Here is a 21,117-nt window from a genome sequence, read left to right on the forward strand (position 1 = left end):
AAAACCGCATACTTACTTTGAGGCGACCCGGAAATACTTCTGAATGAAGTAGAAGGCCACTGCCAGGGGAATCAGGGGAATCAAGAAAGCAGGAGTGATTGAGGCTATGACACCAATGGCTGACAGACAGAGCAGTGTGGATCTTGTCAAAGACTCCAATGTTGGAGGAATATGCTGAGAGAAGAAAGTGTGTGTTTATGTTTGATAACAAAATAGTTATTGGTTCTGTTCGGCTCTTTTGTCAACCTCCTTCATGAGTTTACCTGGTCGATGATATTTGTATCAGCAGAGAATCTGTTGAGGATCTGCCCCAAAGGAGTGACGTCAAAGAACCTGAGTATGGATGATAGAAATGTGTTGGATGTTTTCTCAAGATCTGAAAAAGGATTACGCAAACTTTATGATCACATAATGAAGCAAAAGAAACCTGATCGGGGCATGAATGATCTTGTTGAGCAGGTTGTGATGAAGGTTGGTGGCTGCAGACAGACCCAGAAACTCCACAGTCAGGGAAGTGATGAGGCATAAAGTAATTCCAGCGGCACACAGGATGATAAACACGGGCAGGTAGTAGGAGTCGTTCTGGAGGCCATACACACACACAAACAGGAGCAATGTTTAAAAAATACATCACTAGTGGTAAGAAAGTTAATCTATTTATACCTCAGGCTCCAGAGTACTAGATGTTGGCTGCGTGGTGTTGCTGCTGTTAGCCAGGCTTGTTCCATTGAACATGGTTCCTCCGTCTGCGCTCTGATTGGTTTTGGAGGAGGTCCAGATGGCCAACCAATAATCAATGGCAACAATGACGGAGTGTTTGAGGAGCTTAGAGGAAACCATGAGGAAGACCATGAAGAAACCACCAGAGGACAGGTAACACCAGCATACCTGAGGAGGCAAAATCATGTTAGCAGATTATGATAATCTCTAATCCTTATCAAGTTTCATACAGATTGTGAATTACCTTCCAAGGGATCTTTGATCGTCTGTTGGTGGTTGTGGACATGTTGTCATCATCTTCCTCCTCCTCTTCTTCCTCTGTTAGAATAAAAAGTGATTTAGCAGATACAGCAAAACTAGCTAAGGGTTCTCATGTGACTCGGATCCATCAGGACAGGAGCTTCCCTGTCTCCGGTATTTTCCTCCAGCTGCTTTAGAGGGCTATATCCAAAGAGTTGCAGATAGGGGCCTCCACTAAGCCTGTTGTACCTTATAAACCTCTAAAAGAACATACCTTTTATGTACATAAAAAACCCTCCATTGACATGCTAACTGCTTTTTGCTACTTTCAAAGATCTACAGTGTGTGTTTCCTCTGATCTTGGTTGGTTAAACTAATGGTTCATCCAATCACCTGTCAAGTATTCCGGTTCTTTCCTAACAGTTTCCTTTGGTGACTTCCGAGATGTTTCCCTCATTCGCTCAACATTTCCACTCTTCCACACTTAACCACAAGAGACAATGAAGATGAATCTGTTACCTTCATCCTCGTCATCTATTTGGTTCTTGGCCTCTCTGGAGTAGAACGCTCTCCTAAGTGTCTTCCTCTCAAGTGTTGTTTGACTGTCCTGCTGAATGTCCTACAAACAGACACGGCGATAAGAGAAACATTAGAACTAAAATAAAGCCCTCACCGGTCAGCTTGTGTTTATATGTGTGTAATGTCAGCAGGCAGAGGGTCTGTGGAGGAGGAGCTGTTACCTTCTCCAGCTCCTGGTCCTGCCGGTTCATCAGAGTTTTCCAGTGATCATAAAGTTCAATGTCATGGGTCTGAATGTCCTTCAGAGTTCCCTCTCTCAGCACGGAGCCGTCCTTCATTGCTATGATCTGGACAGATGAATTAACTCAATAAACGAATCATTTCTAACTTAATATCATTTTCAGGCATCAGACTGAGGTTCTAACCCAGTCTGCGTGGATCAGATACTGTAGTTTATGTGTGACGAGGACGACAGTCCGTTTATCGTCCTGCAAGAACTTGAGGATTCCTTCCTGCATCAGGTGATCGCTGAGGTGGATGTCTAGTGCAGAGAACGGATCATCCTGTGAGAAGAGAGAGAGATGGATGTCAAAGAGATGAGAAACATTTCAATACGTCATCCTATGAGAAAAAAAACAGACTCACCACCTCAGTGCAAAATCATCCTCTACATCACTGATACAGAGGTAGAGGATGACTTCACCAGACTTCTGTGTAATGAATCAAACTGACAAATTACATTTAATAAGCTCTATAAGCCACAAACTGCAGTCTGTATACTAAGTAACATGAGTTCACTGATCTATACCGCTGATGGTACCTCTGTATCAACTATTTTGACATATCCATGAACACTTAGTTGCACTTAAGATACCAGCATCTGCCAGACATCCATTAACTGTTCTGCTTGTAGGGCGGATGCTATAATGTGTGCTCTATAGCACTTAAGGAGAGTCTGTTATTATTAATGTTGTATGACGTATATATCAGATATGAAAAGCAGCTGCACATTCACAGTAAAATAATGATAATTAAAGAAAACAGTCCCTCCTTGTTGAACAATAGAGTTGAACAGTTTACCCATCGTAAACATTACAGTGTCATGAGTTTGTAAAAGAATGCCAGCAAAGGGTTTTAATGGAATGTATCCTTGATGATGACGAGATGTTAGAGACAACAGGAAATTACACAAATTAAAGACAAACACATGACGGCACAGCTGAGACACTGTAAGAAACACAACGCTTTCCTCATCCTACACACACCACCGGGTGACATATCAAACTCTGCATTAAAGAAAACATTTTAATGGCTGTAGACAAGACACTGTTTTCTTACCAAGAAGACAATGTTGGTGTTCTGATACAGAGCTCTGGCCACACAGATTCTCTGTCGCTGACCTCCACTCAGGTTGATGCCCTGAAACAAAAGAGAGTATAAGGGCAGGAACTACTAATAAGAACAATAGAAACAGGAATGTTCTGCATTTATTCTAACCATAGAAAATATAAAACACACACATACCCGCTCTCCAATCTCGGTCTGATCTCCAAAAGGCAGCAGGTCGATATCCGGCTGCAGCGAGCAGGCATCGATCACTGCTTTGTACCTGAAAACCGTTGTCATACGATGAACCTGAGTTCAGGACAGGTTTGCAGCACAAACACACGACTGAGTGTGTGAGAGATTTGTTACCTCTGTTTGTTGAAGGGGCTGCCGAAGGTGATGTTTTCCTCCACTGTGGCATTGAGCAGCCAGGACTTCTGGGCAGCGTAGGCCACAGAGTATCTGTTCTTGCTAGGTGCATCATGGGAAATGGAGGCAAATGGATACTAAGTAAGAACTTCAGGTTCTGTATTCATAAAGCGTCTCAGAACAGGAGTACCGATCCATTATCACCCCTACAGTTAGTGATATTTACATTTTTATAAAATATATTACTTCACTATAATCACTCCTGTTTTAGCTTCTTGGTGACTTCTAAGGCTCTTCATGCCCTCTCTTGTCCCTTTATCTGACCTTCTGGTTACAAATGGGCCTACCTGCCTGTTCCTGAATCAGGGCTAAAAACTAAACTTTTAAACAGATTTATCAGTTTCTTTAATCATCACCTGAAGAGTAATAATTTAAGAGGTAAATAATGCTGATCCACAGAATTATAACTACACTAAATACAGCATTTAATGATTTTGACAAACTGGATCATTGCTCTATTTTCTTCCTTTTATTTTCTAAATAATTGTGTGATCAAACCAGTACTCCTGTTCTAACTCAGCTTTATGAATGCAGCACCCAAACATCAAAAAGAAGGATTACACCAAACGGCACCGCAACTTCACAACAGTTCGTCGGGTATAAGGGATAAATATGCATTATGGATCAGGTTAGAGATGTGCTGCAAATAAACTACAATGACGACAACAACAGCAGCATCACAAACATAAACAACAACATCAACAAGACCACTGCTGGGAGTCTGGCATGAGAATCACCTGGAACTGTGTAAGACTACAACAGCACAATAGTTTGAATAGTTTTCTGTATATTTATAGTGGAAAAACTGCTGAAATACTCAATCATACATATGACAGCACATAAAGTTAATGTTAATTTTACAATCCCTGCGATAAAAACCTTCATCTATCAAACATGGATTAGCTGAGCCTGTTGAGTTAGAGCGATGACTCCCAGCATTAAAAGCACAAATCACTCCAGGAAACACAAAAATGGCGCCCGCAATGAAAGGTAAGCTACATGATGAGCAGATGATAGTATGCCGTACAGGCTGATGGAGTTGCTCCTGAACACACACACATTGAAGTAGCAGAAGGGTTACTAAACCCAAGACACTAAACAAAAAACTTGACAAAATCTATACAAAATGTTTTTTTAAAGACGTGGAGGTGGAGCGGAAACTGCTACTTCTGAGTACCAAATTCCTATCAGCTCATCCTCCAGTCATATTTAACTTTTGACCCAAGTTTTTTAAGGAATAAAAATATTGCACTTAAATTTAGTTACAACCACAGGAAATATAACAACTACCAAATTTTAGGATGAAGTCCCATTTGAACATGCAAACCAAATTCTGTGAAGGGGTGACTGAGACATTTCCTGGTGGAGTGTCAAAAAAGACCACGGTGAACTTGACATAAAAAAAGTCAACGGTTCCTCCACAATCCATCATTACTTTGCATACTGAATGAAGACAGAGTGTAATACAAGAACGCACTGTAAAAATAACACATGAAAATAGATATGTATGTGTTCATGAACAACACAGCTTGAGGTGCGGCAAGCTAATGGGAGTTAAAACTGATGAGAGGAAGAGGAGAAGAGGCGGATGATGGGTCACTTCAGATCTGTAAAAAGGAAGCAGGAGACCGGAAGAAGTATGTGTACCTCCTGATGTCTTCGTCAGACTCCTCTGTCTCTGACCAACTGTCAAAGTCACGTCAGTGTGTTAGAATCAGCCTATTGCAATCAACTGTGTGTATTTGTGTTTGTGACAGAAAATATGCAACAAAGGGCAAAGACAAGCAGCAAAGGCAGATAATAAAACAAACACAAAAACAAATGGATGAGCCATGTTTTCATGGCAAAGCTCAGACAATGAAGACATGATGTTAGCGAGCCAACTGATAATCGGATTAACCTTCCCACCCAGGAAAGAAGAACCATGTAAGTAATGCAATCATTGTCTGTCTGTGGTAATTAGGTTTGGTGGCTTCTTCGACAATGAGGTCTCAAATTTTAGGCGGGTGTGTCTGTATATGTAAGAAGTTAAAGTAGTCAGAAGAAGTCTGGTTAAAACATGGATGGAGGTAAAACTGAACCAAACTGAATCCAAAAGTGGATCTTTTTTAATACTCAAAGGTGACATACTGGTGTTCAAATAATAAATCCTGAGCAATGCAAGGACTATTTTCACTATTTTATGTGATCTGCATGTTCCTACACTGTCATCAATGGCCTGCTTCTATGTGTATTCTTTATTCCTGTGATTTCCTCAAATGATCTATAGACCACTACAACACACATCTACTGACCATGTCAATGTTTACAGTTTGTGTAAAAGTTTTATGAAGGAGGAAGACCAAAGAGAGACAGAGTACCTTATGTTCCCCTCGTTGACCATCTCACAATCAGGCAGCCTGATATGGTAAGAAGGCAAGAGGTAAAGTGATAGAAACAAATACACACACACACACACACACACACACACACACATCCACAAATGCACACAGATGTTAGTATGTAGAAATGCAGAAACATCTCTGGTCTGCAAAGATTTCGAAGAAGGTTGCAGATGAAGATGTGTGCAGAAATATCAGCACAGCAGAGTTGTGTGAATGTGTGTGAGACTTCAAAATGGCAAAGCGCCTATACTACCCCTATATTGATTGTTTTGTAAAGGGTAAGGAGTGCTGATTAATCACTCCAGATGCACTGGTATAAATATTGACACTCCTACATTTCGTTGTCTGTTGTATACCTAACTCTTTGAGTACAATGAATAATACCAACTGTGGTGAAAATCTATGCTTCTCTGGACTGACACTAAAGCAAAACGTTTCATATTTAAATGAGATAGAATGTCTTACTTGCTCCAGTAGACTCTTCCCTCAATGGTTTGCATCTCACCAAGCATGGCCAGCAGCAGCGAGGATTTCCCACAACCCACCTGGCCAACAATCATAGTCAGCTGACCTGAGATACAAAGAAATTGAAAAGGAAAAAAGCGAGCACATTCCTTTACAAATGATTGTTTGTTACAAATATGCTTTCAAAAAATGTAAAAGTCACAAAATGTCACGCCAACTTGACAAGTGCATGATGAGGTCATAGGAATTTGGAAACCTAAAAATGAGGACAAAGGTCAGAAAAGGTGATCTGATCCTCTACAACATAACAACCCTCCTTAAATTCCCTGATGAAACAATGAACACGTATGTGGTGGAGAAACTTAAGTTCTTCCTCCATCTCACATACACAAAGCTAAAACAGAGCCCTGACGTTGGTTCTTAAAACCACACACATATACAAGTGTCTGAAATTCTACCCCTCCAAAGACTTAATATTGCACTGAGGTCAAAGACTGTCAGACAGTACCAAGTTTATACAGAAACCGTCTACTAAAAAGATATTATGGTATGGTATGTTCAGAAACAGACACACACTCCACACTCCTGTTTTTCCAATTAATATTAAACAAATCCTGTGTCTTAGTAGCAGCATGACTGGGATTGCAGACAAGTCACTTCCCTCGGGAAGCTGTAAGAGCGTGAGTGTCTGTGTGTGTGTAAAAGAGTGTGTGAGACATACAACACGGTCCATCTGCTGGCAGCCTCCTCGACATGACCTGATCTCCTGACATTTGGTATTTCAGTGACGAGGGTGCAGGGTTACTGTAATTCTCTGTGCAACAGCGAGCCTGCATGCTTCATTCACATTTTAATGGGGTTCTCATGGGTTAAGCACATGTTTCACAAGAGTGTGAGGTCTGTGAGTATACAGTAAAGAGAGAAACCCTCAATTCTTCAATATTCAACAAATTAAGAGGCAGCTGGAATGTTCTAATTAGGTAATAATATTTCAAACAGAATATTTTAAAAGACGTTAGTGTATGGCAGCCATAAATAAATAAATATTGGAACTTTTAAATGCTGGAGAAGAAGACGGCTTATGGGAATTCTAAAATTGCTGAACAGATAGGTCAGTTACTGTTAAAGTTCTGCAGAGTCTATAGCGGAGTCTCGATTCAGTGGTTGCATCTTTCGAAGGAAGTTAAGTACAGAGGCACTGCCTTTGAAGGACAAGGCCTTTGGAGGCCTGGCCTCCAAAAGCTGCAGCCTATAAAGCCCTTTATAGAATGTGACCTCTAGACATGTGTCTCTATAGACTATACTTTGAAGGACTCCAGAGGACGTGGCCTATGAATTCCTAACGTTTAAAAGACGCTGCCTTAAGAGACATGGGCCTCAAAGGATGCAGCCCACAGAGGCCCCATCTTCGAAAGACACAGCAAGACCTCTAAACACACTACCAAAGCATGGCCTTTGAATGATGTCACCTTTAGTCTTAGTATTATATTGACTCAATTTGGCAGAAATGTTAGTCTTACCCGTGGGAATGCGGATGTTGATGTCTGATAGTGTCAACAGGTTGTTTCCCCAAGTAAAGGATCCATTGGTCACCTAAAAAAAATACAAAACCAAAAAATAAAAAAGTAACACAGTTAATGTTGGGGAATTACTTCTATTTCTATTTTGGTGCATGTCCCACAGTACATTTCCGTTATGCAACACAATGTGCTACGTGCTGTTTTTGCACATGACCCTGTTTTTTCCCTAACCCCAAGTTTAAGAAACCTTAACAGAGAGTTCACTCCGGAAAAAAATTGTATTACACAAGCAGGAACAAATACTGAGCTCATAAAGCACAAGAGACCTCAATACAAAAAAGACTAACCGTAGCTCTCATCCATGCTCATTTCTGAGTTCAATTAACACTGGCCAGAAATCACAAATCTGTATTCAAATTATGGATTTTTGTGTGTTTCTGATCTCATTAAAAAAAGCAAGCTTAAGGTCAAAATCTGGGCATTCTGAATGCAGCAAATTTCTACGCTAATGACGCCTACATTTATATTTCTGTTTAGTGGGCATGCTCTGCTTTTAACAAGCTTCCAGATCAGCTTCCATCGAGTTGCCATGGCAACAAGAATTACACTTAACACTCAACCTTGCAGAGAGCATAATACATCTGATGGTTCATTACATTTCTGCTTCGCACCGAATAAAATTCTACGTGCAGCTTACAGATGGTTGTGTGAACAATCTAATCTCTCACCGCAATAAGCCTAAAAGTAAATGCGAACATTGACCAAGGGCTGAGAGACGTGTGACAGACCTTTGTATCTGATCCCTGTTCTACATCCCTTCTTCCTGTTCTGACTCTGTTTACATTCCTCCCATCTGTTACATTTATTTGTTTATTTAATCTGAAAATCTCCCCTCAAGCATCTCCTCCACAGTCCCCATGACACAGATCCCAGAAGGCATCGAATGACAGGAACATATTGTTTCTCTATAAACAAATGGGGTTTTTTTGCAAGTTTTTAATGTTTAGACAATAAAAGATAAGAGGAGATAACATGATATAAAAACTCAAATAATGCTTATGATGATATTAGACAAAAGAGGACAAAAGCAGGAAGGACCATGGAAGTGTAGCAGCGATAGGAAAAACTGGGAGTGAGGGCCCTATGATCAATCCCTTTCCTACTGATACAAAACAAGTTATAAATAATAGAGGATGAAATCTAACTAGAAAATACTTTTCAAAAGCCTTAGTGGTGAAAGTAAAAACATATAGCCCTACAATTAAAGGAGAGGCACACCTATTTAACCATCATGTATCTGTATCCATGCACAAACTCATTTAATATTGTTGTACCTACACATTGAAATCATTAAATTAGTGGATAGTAGCATCACTCCACAGGGATGAGACAGGAAGAGGAGCCCTTACAGAGGGGCTGAGAAAATGCTGGACACATTCACAGGGCCCTTTAAGGGGCAACAAATTCTCGTGTGAATGTTACACTTCCTGACCAGCGAGAGAGTTCATGAGCACACCCATGAACACATGTCACATGTATGATCCTACGCACCCACAAAGTTCATGGATGTACAAACAGACAAGATATGAAACAGCTGCTCTTTTCCAAGCATCATGTGTGAAGTACAGTTCTTGTGATGGCGACGAATGACAAAAACTAAGGTTGAAATATTTAATCCAACCAACTTGACTACATTTCTCAAAGAATATGCTGCACCAAACAAAACAAAAACTCCACACTCTGCATGAACTTTGACTCTGACCTTTACAGCCACATCCTCCGTCTCTGTGGGTCTCATCTGTCGCCTGGTTGGCTGCTCATAGTTGTCCATCTGGTAGCGCATTGGCTGCTTCCTGTTGATGGCTTTGGTCTTGAGAGGGATATCAGCAGGACAAGGTTGTGAGAGGGGGAATTTTTATGTAAGCATTTACTAATAAACATGAAGCATCCGCTTTAGTTCCCCAGAGAGAATAAGATGAAGATATTACCACACTGCTCCCACATTATTTTGTTCTTTTTATCTAGATACACTTCATAGTAAGAATTGCTGAAGGTTAAAGATGCCTAAAATAAAAATTCATTTATAATTAATCTCAAAATTGATACTAAAATGCTTCCATTACTTTCATTTTCAGTGATTAAAAAACATGGAATAAAAACAAAGCCAAATATTACAGCTGAGTTCCGATCATCCTTTAGTGCTTGTGTTATCCCTTCTATTCCTATCTAAAAACCATTACAGGTCTAAAAAGTTATCCGAGTCAGTCACATCACTTTGTGGACTGACACAGACTCAAACAGTGATAATCCCATTGCAACATAATAGTCAGCATGTGACTTAGTATCCTAAAACATCAGACAGCTGCAGGATTAAAGTAGTGACTGCAGCTTGTCAGGGGGTAGTGTACCTGAGACCTCACGCAACCCAGAATACAACACATAACACATTTTTAGCAGCTTGATTTGTAAAAACCCAAAGCATCCAACATTTACTGTAGCTGCACGTCAGTGCCTCCATCGAATTATTCCTTGGATTGTCTTTATTTCACTAGGCTCTTGTCCCAACAGGAGTCAGAGCTGACTTTATACAACGGCACTTCATAACAGAAACTCGTCATTTATTGGAAATGATGCAAGTTACCTGGACTAACATGGAAGGAATTTGTTGTCTGGCACATTGCACTGATCCAAATGCTAAGATGAAACACTGGCTGTTACACTCAGCACATTAAAGAAGCACCCTCAGTGTGCTTCTTTATGCCATTTGTTTTACATACAAGATAAATGTTTTTAAAAATTTTCTGTCACCCAGAAAGAAAATTTTTATCACACTAATTGGTGACGTGTGACAGAGTATGTCAGCTGCTTTTTGTGAAACAGTTCATAACCTGTCTCTCCAGTTGAACTCACTGCCTTCTGTCCCAATAAAAGAAGGCAGTTGGTTATACATGTCGTTCCACATATGGACACCTGAGACTGGTTCCAAAAGGGAGTCAATTTTATATAGATAATGTCCAACTTCACAGCAGAAATAAAACATGCCTACATGTCTCTGTTTTCATATATAATGTACCTATTTCAGTTATTCTAAGATTCCTCTCCTTTTCAACTTCCACATCTATATGCCACTCTTGCATATCTACACTTTTCTTCTCAGGCCCTGTGCCGCTCTTTCAGGTCTGTACTGAACTTTCCTTTCCTTAAGGCCCACTCACACACTTATATGCCCACTTTTCCTTACCTCCATTTTGGCTTACCGATTTAATTAACCTGCAGTTTAACATCTGCGTACAGCATTGTTGCTGCATCTACAGAAGTCTAAACTACTAAAATTGTAACATTAAACACCTGGTACATTTGCTCTGTCTGTATTACTAATACTCACCATTCCTGGGTGTTTCTTTCCAGCGTCCAAGGAAACAGATATGTCACCATTTCTCCAGCTGTCGTCTCCAATTTCGTCACTCTGAAGAAACTCGCCAAGCTTCTGGACACTGTAACAACATGCACACACAGACACACACACAGTCAGAGCTGATGAAAAGAAGTCTAATACCAGCAATCTCTCAGGAGTTTAGAGTTTCTATTCACTGCCATTAGGCTTCCTTCAGGTTTCTTTAATTAGATTTACCAGTTCCTTCTTTAATCATGTGCACTACCCTGTTTTACTCAAACACAACATCCCTACTAGCTGTCTGCAATAGTAAGGAAACCAACCTAAGCCAGAATAGTATTATACATACTAGTATTATACATACCTGACCAGAGCCTTGACAGCGAATCTGACCACAGTGGAGAGCAGGAAAAGAGGAGTGACCAGGATGTGAAACAACGCCAGTGCTGCAAAGGCTTCAGAAGGACTGGGGCCAGTCTTATTGATGAAATGATGCATTACAAACGTCTGCAAAACAAAAATTTGCATATTAACATCCTCAGAGAGAGAGAGAGAGAGAGAGAGATTCAAATTAATAACAAGCTGACAGGTAGAGGTAAAACTGTCTTACTGCAAGAACGGCAGCAATAGGAATAGCAGCATTCATGAAAACTGCACATAGAGAGAGAAACCAGATTATATTACAGGGCTGAAATCAGTTTACACTAATTACACAAGGTTACTTTATTATAACAGGTAGAAAAAGCAGCTCTAGCTTGTACTGTTACATGAATGGGGAGATATTGATTATCTTACTGGACATGGATGTGTAGAAGGCAAAGGTTCTGAGGCTTGTGAGCTCTTTGCCTCTGGTCTCCTCCACACTGTCACAGAAGATGTTCTCCCAGGCGTACAACTTCAGCAGCTTAATGCCTTTCAGAATCTCAGAGGTCTTTTTCAAACGATCTGTAGAGTATTCCTAAAAAACGAAGTGGCTTTATTGTACAGAACAAAACATGTATGCAAGGCTGTAAAATAAAAGCTGTAATATATATTATGTGTTCCCAAAAGCTGCTTACTAGTGTGTTTTTCTGTGTGTCTGCCAGTTTTGTAGCTATGAGGTACTGGACGGGAGCCAGCAGAACTATGACAGATGCTCCTACTAAGGCACTCCAGCCCAACAGATAGTAGAGAAGAATCACTCCCATCACAATCTGATGAGAAAGAGAGAATCAGCAAACATCTACTGAACCAGCAGCTGTATTTATAGTGTAAAGTATATGCATAATCCACTGCGTCCCACCTGGACAGGCATGGCCCACAAGTTTGGGCAGAGGAAGAGGAACCACATCAACTGGTTGGTCTCTATAGCAACCAGGTTGTTTATCTGTCCCAGAGTCATCTCCCCCATAGACATGTTGGAGGTCGACAGACGCAGGATCTTGTTGTAAATCATCGCCTAGTTGGTCAAAATGACATCAGAGTTAATGGTATATTAATTTATAATACTAAAACAATCTATTTTCTTTAAAGGGGGACCTTTAGTGGAGAATTAAAGCCACTTGGTTTTACATGCCAGAGGCTTCATCCCACCAAGTGACTCATAAATAAATTCACTGAACTATGCAGAGATGCTTACTGAATGTTTTGACAACATCTATTTATATCAACCCTGGGGGGTTTTAAACCCCCTCCGCCCATGATGTTTCTGAGAGAATGATTTCCACAGTTCATGCTTACAGTAAAACATCTATGAAGCTATAAACTGGCTCAGCATTCCAATAGATGTGCTGCCAAATGAGGTATATGTGTACAACACTAAGCATTCAAAACAAAGTGTCCGAATTAAAGTTTCCACAATGCTTCACTCACCAGCAGAGCCCCGCGCAGGTTGATGCCCGTTTCTATAGTGACGTAGTATGAGGCCTGCAGGAAGGTTCTCTGCAGGACCAAAGCCAGGAAGAGTAGAACAGCCAGGACAGAGCTGTTCTGTAGCAGCTCAGTGGATGACATGAAGTAGACGCCTAAATATGTCTCCTAAAGGGTACAAACACAAAAAAACACATTACAAAAAAAAATAAAAAATTTCAGTGTCTGAGAGACGATGCCATCACACAGGAGCCAATAACTGCAGTTCTTTTAATGCCCACTTGAGGCTGGTTCTCAAAAGTTTATTTGTCATCACAAGTCTAGTGTTGCTTACCCTAACCCCAACCCTTGTACAACAAATCACACATCAAAAAGCTCAGCGTGATGCTCAGCAGTCCTTCCCTCTGCATTAAACTGAAGCAGAGAGTGTGAGCTGAGTGGGGAATTTTCCATGTCACTTAGAAATGCAGCTCTGTTCTGCTCTCTATCTCCATTGCCCATTACACCCACTTTAACAGGGAGGCATGCACCTGACAGCAGCTCACATTCTACATCAACCATAACAACATGCAGCCAAATGGACTGGATGAAAATATAAATGTCATTACAAAAGCATCTGTTCTGCCTCTCCAACCAGCCCTGACTGCATGATGACCTCTGGAGGAGTCTGTGATCAGCTCTGCCAACCTGTCTTCTTTTGCCAAATGAACTGTCTGTGAAAGTCTGCTTTCCCTCTGTCTGCTGCACTCTGAGATGTTCCTGTTTTTATTATTGTAGTGTATTACTTACTAGTTTGAGTCAATATTCTTTGAATCGCTGACATGATTAGTCCTGATTTGATGATTTAATATCTTCACTGGAAACTTGAGTGACATTAGCTTTCACACCTGCACCGCTGAAGACTTAAAAGCTTGACGTCAGACATGTAATTGTCCTACACGTTTAGGTATGTGATGTCATGTCATTTCAGCACGCATTATTATATTACAATGTATTATCACGCCTGATAAAGCATTCATCACTCATATCATCACGCATGCAGTCACACACATACTGTGACATCGCACAGGGACTGAGACCGGACCACCCAACAGAGGCGGCCAGTGACACTATTTGTATGACCCAGGATGATACTTTAATATGCACTTAACCTCTAATACAATGATCTTATGTAAACACTTGCACAGGACTTTGGTTGTACTGATGGATTAAGAACCGTAGATGTGCCCAAATAACAGGCTTAGATTTCTAATGTGATTTCTCCAAAGGGAAAATGAATGACCCTAATGTTTTCACACCATCATCTGACTGACTGAGAGAACTGAGTCAGTGCTGGAATGCTTGAGTAAAAATTACACGACTTCCCAAAAACAATGGTAGCCTAGTAACACCTACCTTCATCTTGTCTTCTGCTGCTACATCTTCTTTAGCATTTCGGTACTTCACAATGCCAGAGATGCAGAGAGGCCCAGCGAATCCCAGCAGGTCTGCCAGGTAGCGGAATGTACTGCTTAGCAGGATCGGGCGGCCAAACGCTCGATACATGGAGCGCCAGATGGACGGCGATCGATCCGGTTCCTCAGCTGTCTGCGTGTGAAGTACAAAATGTTAACAGGGCTTGAACGCTGTTTCTAGTTTAGGTAAGGGCATTTCCCACTCACCCTTTGATCCTCGTAGGCATCTTTGAGCCGCAAGTAGTTGGTGAGGGCTCTCATGGCAATGGGAAGCTTGCCAATTTTCTTAAGCTCTATAGGCCTCTTGTGGGCTCCCATTATGAGAGGATTCATCCACCAATATGTTGCCTAAAAATAAGCAAAGAACTTATTTGCTGTGGACAACATATTGTATTCTATCTCTCTAAAAACCTGTAGGAAAATTTACCTTGGACAGTAAGTTGACAAATGGCTGCAGAAAGCGAACCCCTAAATCCTGTAAATCTTCAGGTGGTTTTACCTTCTGAGGGCTGGCAAAGAATACATACTTCTGCATGGAGACACAAAGACAACAATAATCACAAGGGAAAACACTAAAAACTGCATAGGTACCAGATTATTCTTACCCTGACTCTAATGACGTTGATCTCCACACCCATCAGGAGTCCATACAGGATCACTAACAGCGCTGTGATGCAGAACCTCAAATGCTGTGGTCCCACATGGAACTCTGCAAACTTCCACAGCTTGATGGATTTTGTGATGAATGCCAACACCCAGTAGATAAAAAGGACTGCGAGACAGGAGAAATTTTCATCTTAAAATACATAGTTTTTTTTTGTTACAGGAACTTATGGAAGGAACTCATAGCAGATACAAGGTGGCCCAAAATTTAATAAAAATCTTCTTGCTAGTGAAATAATATTTATATATAATTTCTTACTGCCCTTCTTGTTCCTTCTTCAAAAATGTCATGTGTATCTTAGAAAGAAAAACACTTTTAAATTCATAGTTTAAAGGTGACTGTGTAGACAGAAACAGCCCTAAAAGACGTTCCACAGAGAAAGTTCCATCTAAAACAGCCTCTGAGTTCCTGCAGTGGAAAGATGCCAACTAAATGAGGAAACACTGCAAAAATAAAGTAATATAAACATTGACCTTTAATGACAGCAATAAAGTTTTTTACTGCCTGGTAGAATATCTATTAGTAGCTATTGTACCCCTGCATGGTAATTAACCAATTAAGGGATTCTTACCAAGCAGCAGTTTGGGAAAGTTGGACGTCTCTATGTTGTGGTAGTAAACCACCGACGTTGTGGCTGCGATGAAGCCCATGAATGCTGGCATGAAGAGATGGAGGTGGTTGGTTACCATCACCCTACAGCAAGATTGAAACACAGTACACATAATGAATATGGAGAATTGCTGACATTTCTTGAATGCGAACACCAATTTTACAAACATTTAACAGAAGAAAAATGTGTGCAAGGTCTCACTTGTTGGAGACGATGCCCTCTGCAAACTCGCATACATGGACGAACAGCAGCAGGAAGGTGAGGATCCACCTCATGTTGTGACCGGGGAAATGAAGCCATGTGTTATGATGAATCTGCACCTTTGAGCTCTGACTTCCCCAACCTGACACACAGGGAGGATGATAAATCAGAAATCTGAAAAATCATGCTAAAAAAAATAGAACAGAATTAATTACTTTATAATTTGAAAAAACATCCAAAATAATTTAAAAAAAAAAAAGTAAAAAAGACTTTTTACCTGGTAAACATACAACACATTTGTCCCTTTATGATCTTAGAGAATGTCCTAAAAACGTGCCTTTTTACGAGAGTTTTTACTTTGAGAACAGTCAGAAAATACAGGTGTTTCTTACCTCTATTAATACATGCACAGAAAATACAAAAATATATCGATACATTTCTGTTTCTTTTCCTCAGAAATGTACAAATATAGTGTCAGAGAATATATTTTACATTTTTTTTTACATATTGCTAATTTTGCCATCTGTCACTAAATAATCATATGACATGTAATCTTGTTCTGTACCACAGTTTTATTATTAGCTTTGTTTTCTGCTCAAATGAACTAAATGAACCAAAACCATTTTAGAGACTCAGGGCTGAGAGACTGTAAAAGAACTAGAACCAGGAAGAATCAATTAGTGAGTCCTCAGGGAGCAAGCTGAGGGCTTATGGTCAGAAGCATTCCCATAACCTGCACACACACACACAAAACAAACAACCAAACATGCATCATTATTCTCAAGAAAGTCACACAGTAAAAACAGAAGTTAACCCAAAACATTTAGATTCTTGTTTATTTATCGAGTCTCTCATTAACAACAAAGCATTTTAACATAGTTCGGTATTTTTTGCTTATATTGTGTTTGAACCAAACTTAAATAATAATTATAATAAAGGTTATAATTTCACAGGCCAGGCTGCACTGGATCGATCCACTGATCTCATCACTACTCTTCAAAGCTTCACACTGGTGCCAAGACAGCGCCTTTAAATGTGTGTGTGTGTGTGTCTGTGATAGAGAGGAGGATAAAGAGAGGGGAAAGTTAATATCTGCAACGCATCTGCTCTAGCTGCTGGATTACGGGCTGTAGTAACAGATTACAGTAACACAGCATGTGCATCCCTGTCAAGAGCCGGTCTTTATACCCATCCTATTCTACACAGGGTCACACGAGGAGTCTATCCAAGCACACAGCAACAGGATGCCACTGTCACAGCACCAACACACATGAAGACACAGAATAGAGTGGAGTGCAGACAGCTGCAGTGAGTTCCAGCAGAAAATGTGAAGCTTTAAGAGGTTCAAGCAGGAAACACTCCAAACATCTGACAGGAGACTGTAACAATGATAACAGTACATTTAAATATTGACTTGTTATCACTAGAAAAATAGTATCATAGTATAGTAAGTGGGTATAATGGCCAACTATTATAGGTTGATACTTCACTGACTAACATGATCTTTGACACAAGTCTATGTATTTTTTTCCCCTTGTTTTCAAACAAACCCTTGTCTGTAACAAAAAGAATTTCCCCTCGGGGATAAATAAAGGAATTCTGAAATAAATGATGTCATGACACAAAGCCAATATGTTAAATAGTTAAAATGTAGCTATAGCGTATGGATTTAATGTCACTTTATGTCGTTAGCTGATAATACTATAATCAATAATACAATCAATATTAATCAAGCCAGCCAATTCAGCAGCCAGATGATTGCCAGGACTGTGGATGGATTTTTCAGTCAGACTGTGCTATGGCAACAACAGCGAGCAAGCTAATCTTAGCTAGTTAGCTGTAACTTAGCCACTATGGATCTAACATTTGCCTTATAACATTCAATCTGACATAAGCAGGCAACAAGGTGCTAATGCAGTTTGGTGCAGTGGCCACAGGTCTCACTGCTAACAAGGGTTTTCAGGTTCTTGTGATTAAAGCCTTTAAATACCCTATCAAATAAAAACATGTGCTTACCAATGAAGAGGATGGGGAAGGTGATGAAGAGCAGAAATACATGAGGAACCAGGTTGAGAGCATCCACAAAGCAGCCATTGTTGAGCACACCGTTGTCCACACTGTAGGCGTTGATATCCTTGCTGTTGCCACAAAACGACAAGGCCATGCCACCACTCATCTGCTCCACCTGAGCCTGGAGTCAATCTGTGAAAATAATGTATATACAACAATAATATTTCTTCCCCCTCTCAGTAACACAAAAAAAGGTCAGACAATCATTTGGAATGTCATACAATGAAGTGCACACACACTAACACAGAAAGACAGGCCGGTGTGAGGCATGGGAGCTATGTAAGGGTGCTGCCCAGCAACATGCATCTGGCTCAGGGTGGCTTAATGTTAAATGAATATTAAGAGTTAAAAAGGCAACATAATGGAAGATGCCAAGTTGCCAGCATAAACCCCTGAATCCAAGAGGTTTGAAAACATGTGTACTTTGTGGCACTTTTGACCCATGTTTATCCTCATGTTGGTCCACTGGAGGAGCTGCTACAAAATATATTCCAAAATAAAAGCTCTACTAATGGAATGAAATGGTACAGACTTCCTGATTCATCAGTGAGCCAATCAGAGCATTGTTGAAAGTAAAAGTTATCATTTGTACGTTTCTAAGTTATATTTGCATTTCATATCTATTTTGACTGGTTAACATTAGTTGTATTTAGCATCACAAAAATTAGTTGGCAAGGACATTTTTTAGCGGCCATCTTTGTTTGAGACTCGATGTTTGTGTTGAGGTGTAAGTCATCACTTTTGTGATTGGCTACCGTTAATTAGACAATTACCACGAATATTTTTAAACTTCAAACAATTAAACATTTTAAATAAATAAGACATTTCTGCCAATTGCTTTTAAATGTGTAGGTATGTTTTGCTATAGTATTTACTCAGGGGGCATAGTATGAATATATTAATAACCTTCAAATTGTGTAAAAAAAAAAACAAACACCTGCGTTACATGGTAGCCGTATTTAACAACCAAAATGAAGCTCCTACATATCGTAGACACAACTTACACACCAGCAAGTAAACAGACTAGTAAAAATCAGCTAGCTTAATGAAAAAAGACTGTAAACACTCTTACCTCTGAGTAAAGTAAAAACTCCTCACTCACTCCAGGAGCCTGGATTTAAAAAGAGAACAAAATAAAACATACATAAGAAATAAAGAGGGCGAACAGACACGATACACAGAAAAAAGTTGATTATTTTTAGCACCGCAAGACTTTCAGCTGCTCCGCCGACTGCTGCCCAACACTGCGGCTGCGTCAGGTTACAACGACTATGACACAAAGCTTCCGGTCATAGCCTTCAAAATAAAAGATTCAAAACAAAAGGTTTGGTAAACTACCGGTAAGTCAAGTACTTTGACCAAGCAACGTGTAAAAATTAGACAATAAATATGGAAATGGCTAGTTAATGCAATTCAGACAGATAATTGTGAATATACACCCAACATCATGAAAAATTGCCTCCATGTGCACACATATATGGCATATTTTTCTGGTATTGTGTACATTGGAATATAATCATTTAAATTTTGCGCATCTTCAGCACGAAATGCAGGCGTTTTAGTTGGTTTTACCCATTTAACGTTTTTAAAGCAGATTTATTTTGAAGGTTCCTTTTTGGCCAATTCCGGTACACGTGTAACAATCACAAACTTTACGCAGCGTTGCCTCCTATCAGATTTCCAAACTTGTACCAGTTTAGCGGTGAGAAGAGGGTTTATTATTGGCTTCTTCTACAGCCAGCTGACAGAAGGAGTGCACGCAGAGTTTATGGACGTACAGCTGAAGCGATATTACTGGGAAAAAATGATTTAAACCCCCGGAACACAGCAAACATATACAAGTATTGTGTTTTTAAACTAAGCTGACTAAACTGAACTAAATAAAGTGTATATAAAAACATTTTATAGCGGTTGAATCATTGTTAAAGGTTCAGCCAGCCATTAAAATTGTTTTCCAGAATGATCTCCACTATTAAATCTATAATCTGATTTTCTTTGGCTGCCGCTGTGAAATCATCCATAACCTAAAACCTCACACTGAATCTGAGCGATCATTCATACGAGAAAGCGCTTTACTTTGCATTAATGAGCATCGCAAGATCTTGTCAGGAGGGCGCACTGGCACATACACCCTGCTGATGACTGGAGTCCTGCACTCTGTTGTCCAGATATCAAGAGCACACACATGAAGCAGGGATGAAGCAGACAGCTCATATAGTGATATATTTGTTGTCCTCCAGTGTGAACCCTATCACGTGAGGTCAACACTACTCCATTCAGAAATCCAACAATGTAAGGTTTTTACGCACACAAAGAAATATCCCGGTACATAAAACATGGCTTTGCGTTGTCCTGTGTCAGTGTTGTTCAGCCTTTCATTCGGCAATAATAACAAAGAACATAAGGAGAACTGTCTTTTGTAAATCTGTCAATGTCTTGAATTGTCCCGTTTGTCTTTCCCTCAGAAGATAAACCCGCATCCAGCTCAGATGTTAAGAAATGTGTGCTCGCTGGGTCGGATCGCAGCCGAATTTAAGGAAGCTGCTCTGCGAATTCAGACATTATATCACATTTAATATTAAAGGGCACGTTTCAATTGAGATGATAATAAAGGCTCATTGTGAGATCGTTAATCGGGGTCTGGTGTCTTTCACCGTGCGTCTCTCCTTAACTGAAGAGGTCGCGTTACATTCGACCGAGGAGGTTGCAGCTGACAGAAGGATAAAACGGGAACTTACCCGAACCTCTGACGGAGGTTTGTGGGTCGAAAACGTCCCCTTTTCCCGGGAGATGCGTCTTACGTATAGATCGCGGTTTACACGGAGGGCACGGCGACAGGAAATGTCTTTATATCGCGCATCTGAGCAGACACGCTGTGAATGTGATGGCGTTCATGCAGCCCAGCTGAGCCGCCTGGCTCCCTGATATGACGGCTGGCTTTTTTTGAGAGATGAAATTATTCATGGTGCTGATAAAACGCGGGAGAATGTAGGTCAAAATAAAGCCGAATAAGCACCACGGAGCTGGGAGGCCTTTTTTTAAAACCTTGTATAAATAACACTGAGTGCAGGTATTTATAAATATTTGGAGGCATTAATTACCCTAAATACAGTTATTAGGACTACCTACCTGCTTATTAGGACCACCTACTTATTTTGAAAGGTGTCACAATAATTGACAGCACAGAACAGGAGGAGGTGGCTTTATAAGAGCACTGTGACTGCTAGAGGCAGCATCTTAATGGATGTGTGTTCAGGTTTAGTACATAATACA

General features: G+C 40.3%; 1 protein-coding gene across 8 annotated transcripts in view; it reads right to left on the reverse strand.

Annotated features, from left to right (window-relative positions):
* abcc9 (ATP-binding cassette, sub-family C (CFTR/MRP), member 9) overlaps window positions 1-21,117 on the reverse strand; it is a 49,373-nt gene that overhangs the window by 27,695 nt on the left and 561 nt on the right. For 3 of the 8 annotated variants that reach the window (XR_003672393.1, XR_003672391.1, XM_028432515.1), the window contains exons 1-31: window positions 19,050-19,119; window positions 18,917-18,955; window positions 17,791-17,976; window positions 15,775-15,916; window positions 15,535-15,659; window positions 14,905-15,071; window positions 14,727-14,828; window positions 14,507-14,647; window positions 14,241-14,432; window positions 12,849-13,013; window positions 12,280-12,435; window positions 12,056-12,190; window positions 11,793-11,955; window positions 11,608-11,648; window positions 11,362-11,504; window positions 10,989-11,097; window positions 9,366-9,473; window positions 7,604-7,676; window positions 6,084-6,189; window positions 5,595-5,633; window positions 3,175-3,276; window positions 3,004-3,088; window positions 2,818-2,898; window positions 1,905-2,042; window positions 1,701-1,826; window positions 1,480-1,579; window positions 965-1,038; window positions 664-888; window positions 428-582; window positions 264-333; window positions 17-174 (exon numbers count right to left, since the gene is read on the reverse strand). Coding sequence is in view for 2 of the 8 variants with exons in the window: in XM_028432515.1 (XP_028288316.1) it covers window positions 17-174; window positions 264-333; window positions 428-582; window positions 664-888; window positions 965-1,038; window positions 1,480-1,579; window positions 1,701-1,826; window positions 1,905-2,042; window positions 2,818-2,898; window positions 3,004-3,088; window positions 3,175-3,276; window positions 5,595-5,633; window positions 6,084-6,189; window positions 7,604-7,676; window positions 9,366-9,473; window positions 10,989-11,097; window positions 11,362-11,504; window positions 11,608-11,648; window positions 11,793-11,955; window positions 12,056-12,190; window positions 12,280-12,435; window positions 12,849-13,013; window positions 14,241-14,432; window positions 14,507-14,647; window positions 14,727-14,828; window positions 14,905-15,071; window positions 15,535-15,659; window positions 15,775-15,916; window positions 17,791-17,950 (3,581 nt within the window). In the remaining 6 variants the exon portion in view is untranslated. Of the gene's footprint in view, window positions 1-16; window positions 175-263; window positions 334-427; window positions 583-663; window positions 889-964; window positions 1,039-1,479; window positions 1,580-1,700; window positions 1,827-1,904; window positions 2,043-2,817; window positions 2,899-3,003; window positions 3,089-3,174; window positions 3,277-5,594; window positions 5,634-6,083; window positions 6,190-7,603; window positions 7,677-9,365; window positions 9,474-10,988; window positions 11,098-11,361; window positions 11,505-11,607; window positions 11,649-11,792; window positions 11,956-12,055; window positions 12,191-12,279; window positions 12,436-12,848; window positions 13,014-14,240; window positions 14,433-14,506; window positions 14,648-14,726; window positions 14,829-14,904; window positions 15,072-15,534; window positions 15,660-15,774; window positions 15,917-17,790; window positions 17,977-18,916; window positions 18,956-19,049; window positions 19,120-21,117 lie in introns of those variants that run through there. The other 5 variants (XR_003672396.1, XM_028432539.1, XR_003672395.1 and 2 more) reach the window with 4 other exon arrangements.

This window comes from Parambassis ranga, chromosome 2 (assembly GCF_900634625.1).
Source record: "Parambassis ranga chromosome 2, fParRan2.1, whole genome shotgun sequence".
NCBI classification, from domain to species: domain Eukaryota; kingdom Metazoa; phylum Chordata; class Actinopteri; family Ambassidae; genus Parambassis; species Parambassis ranga.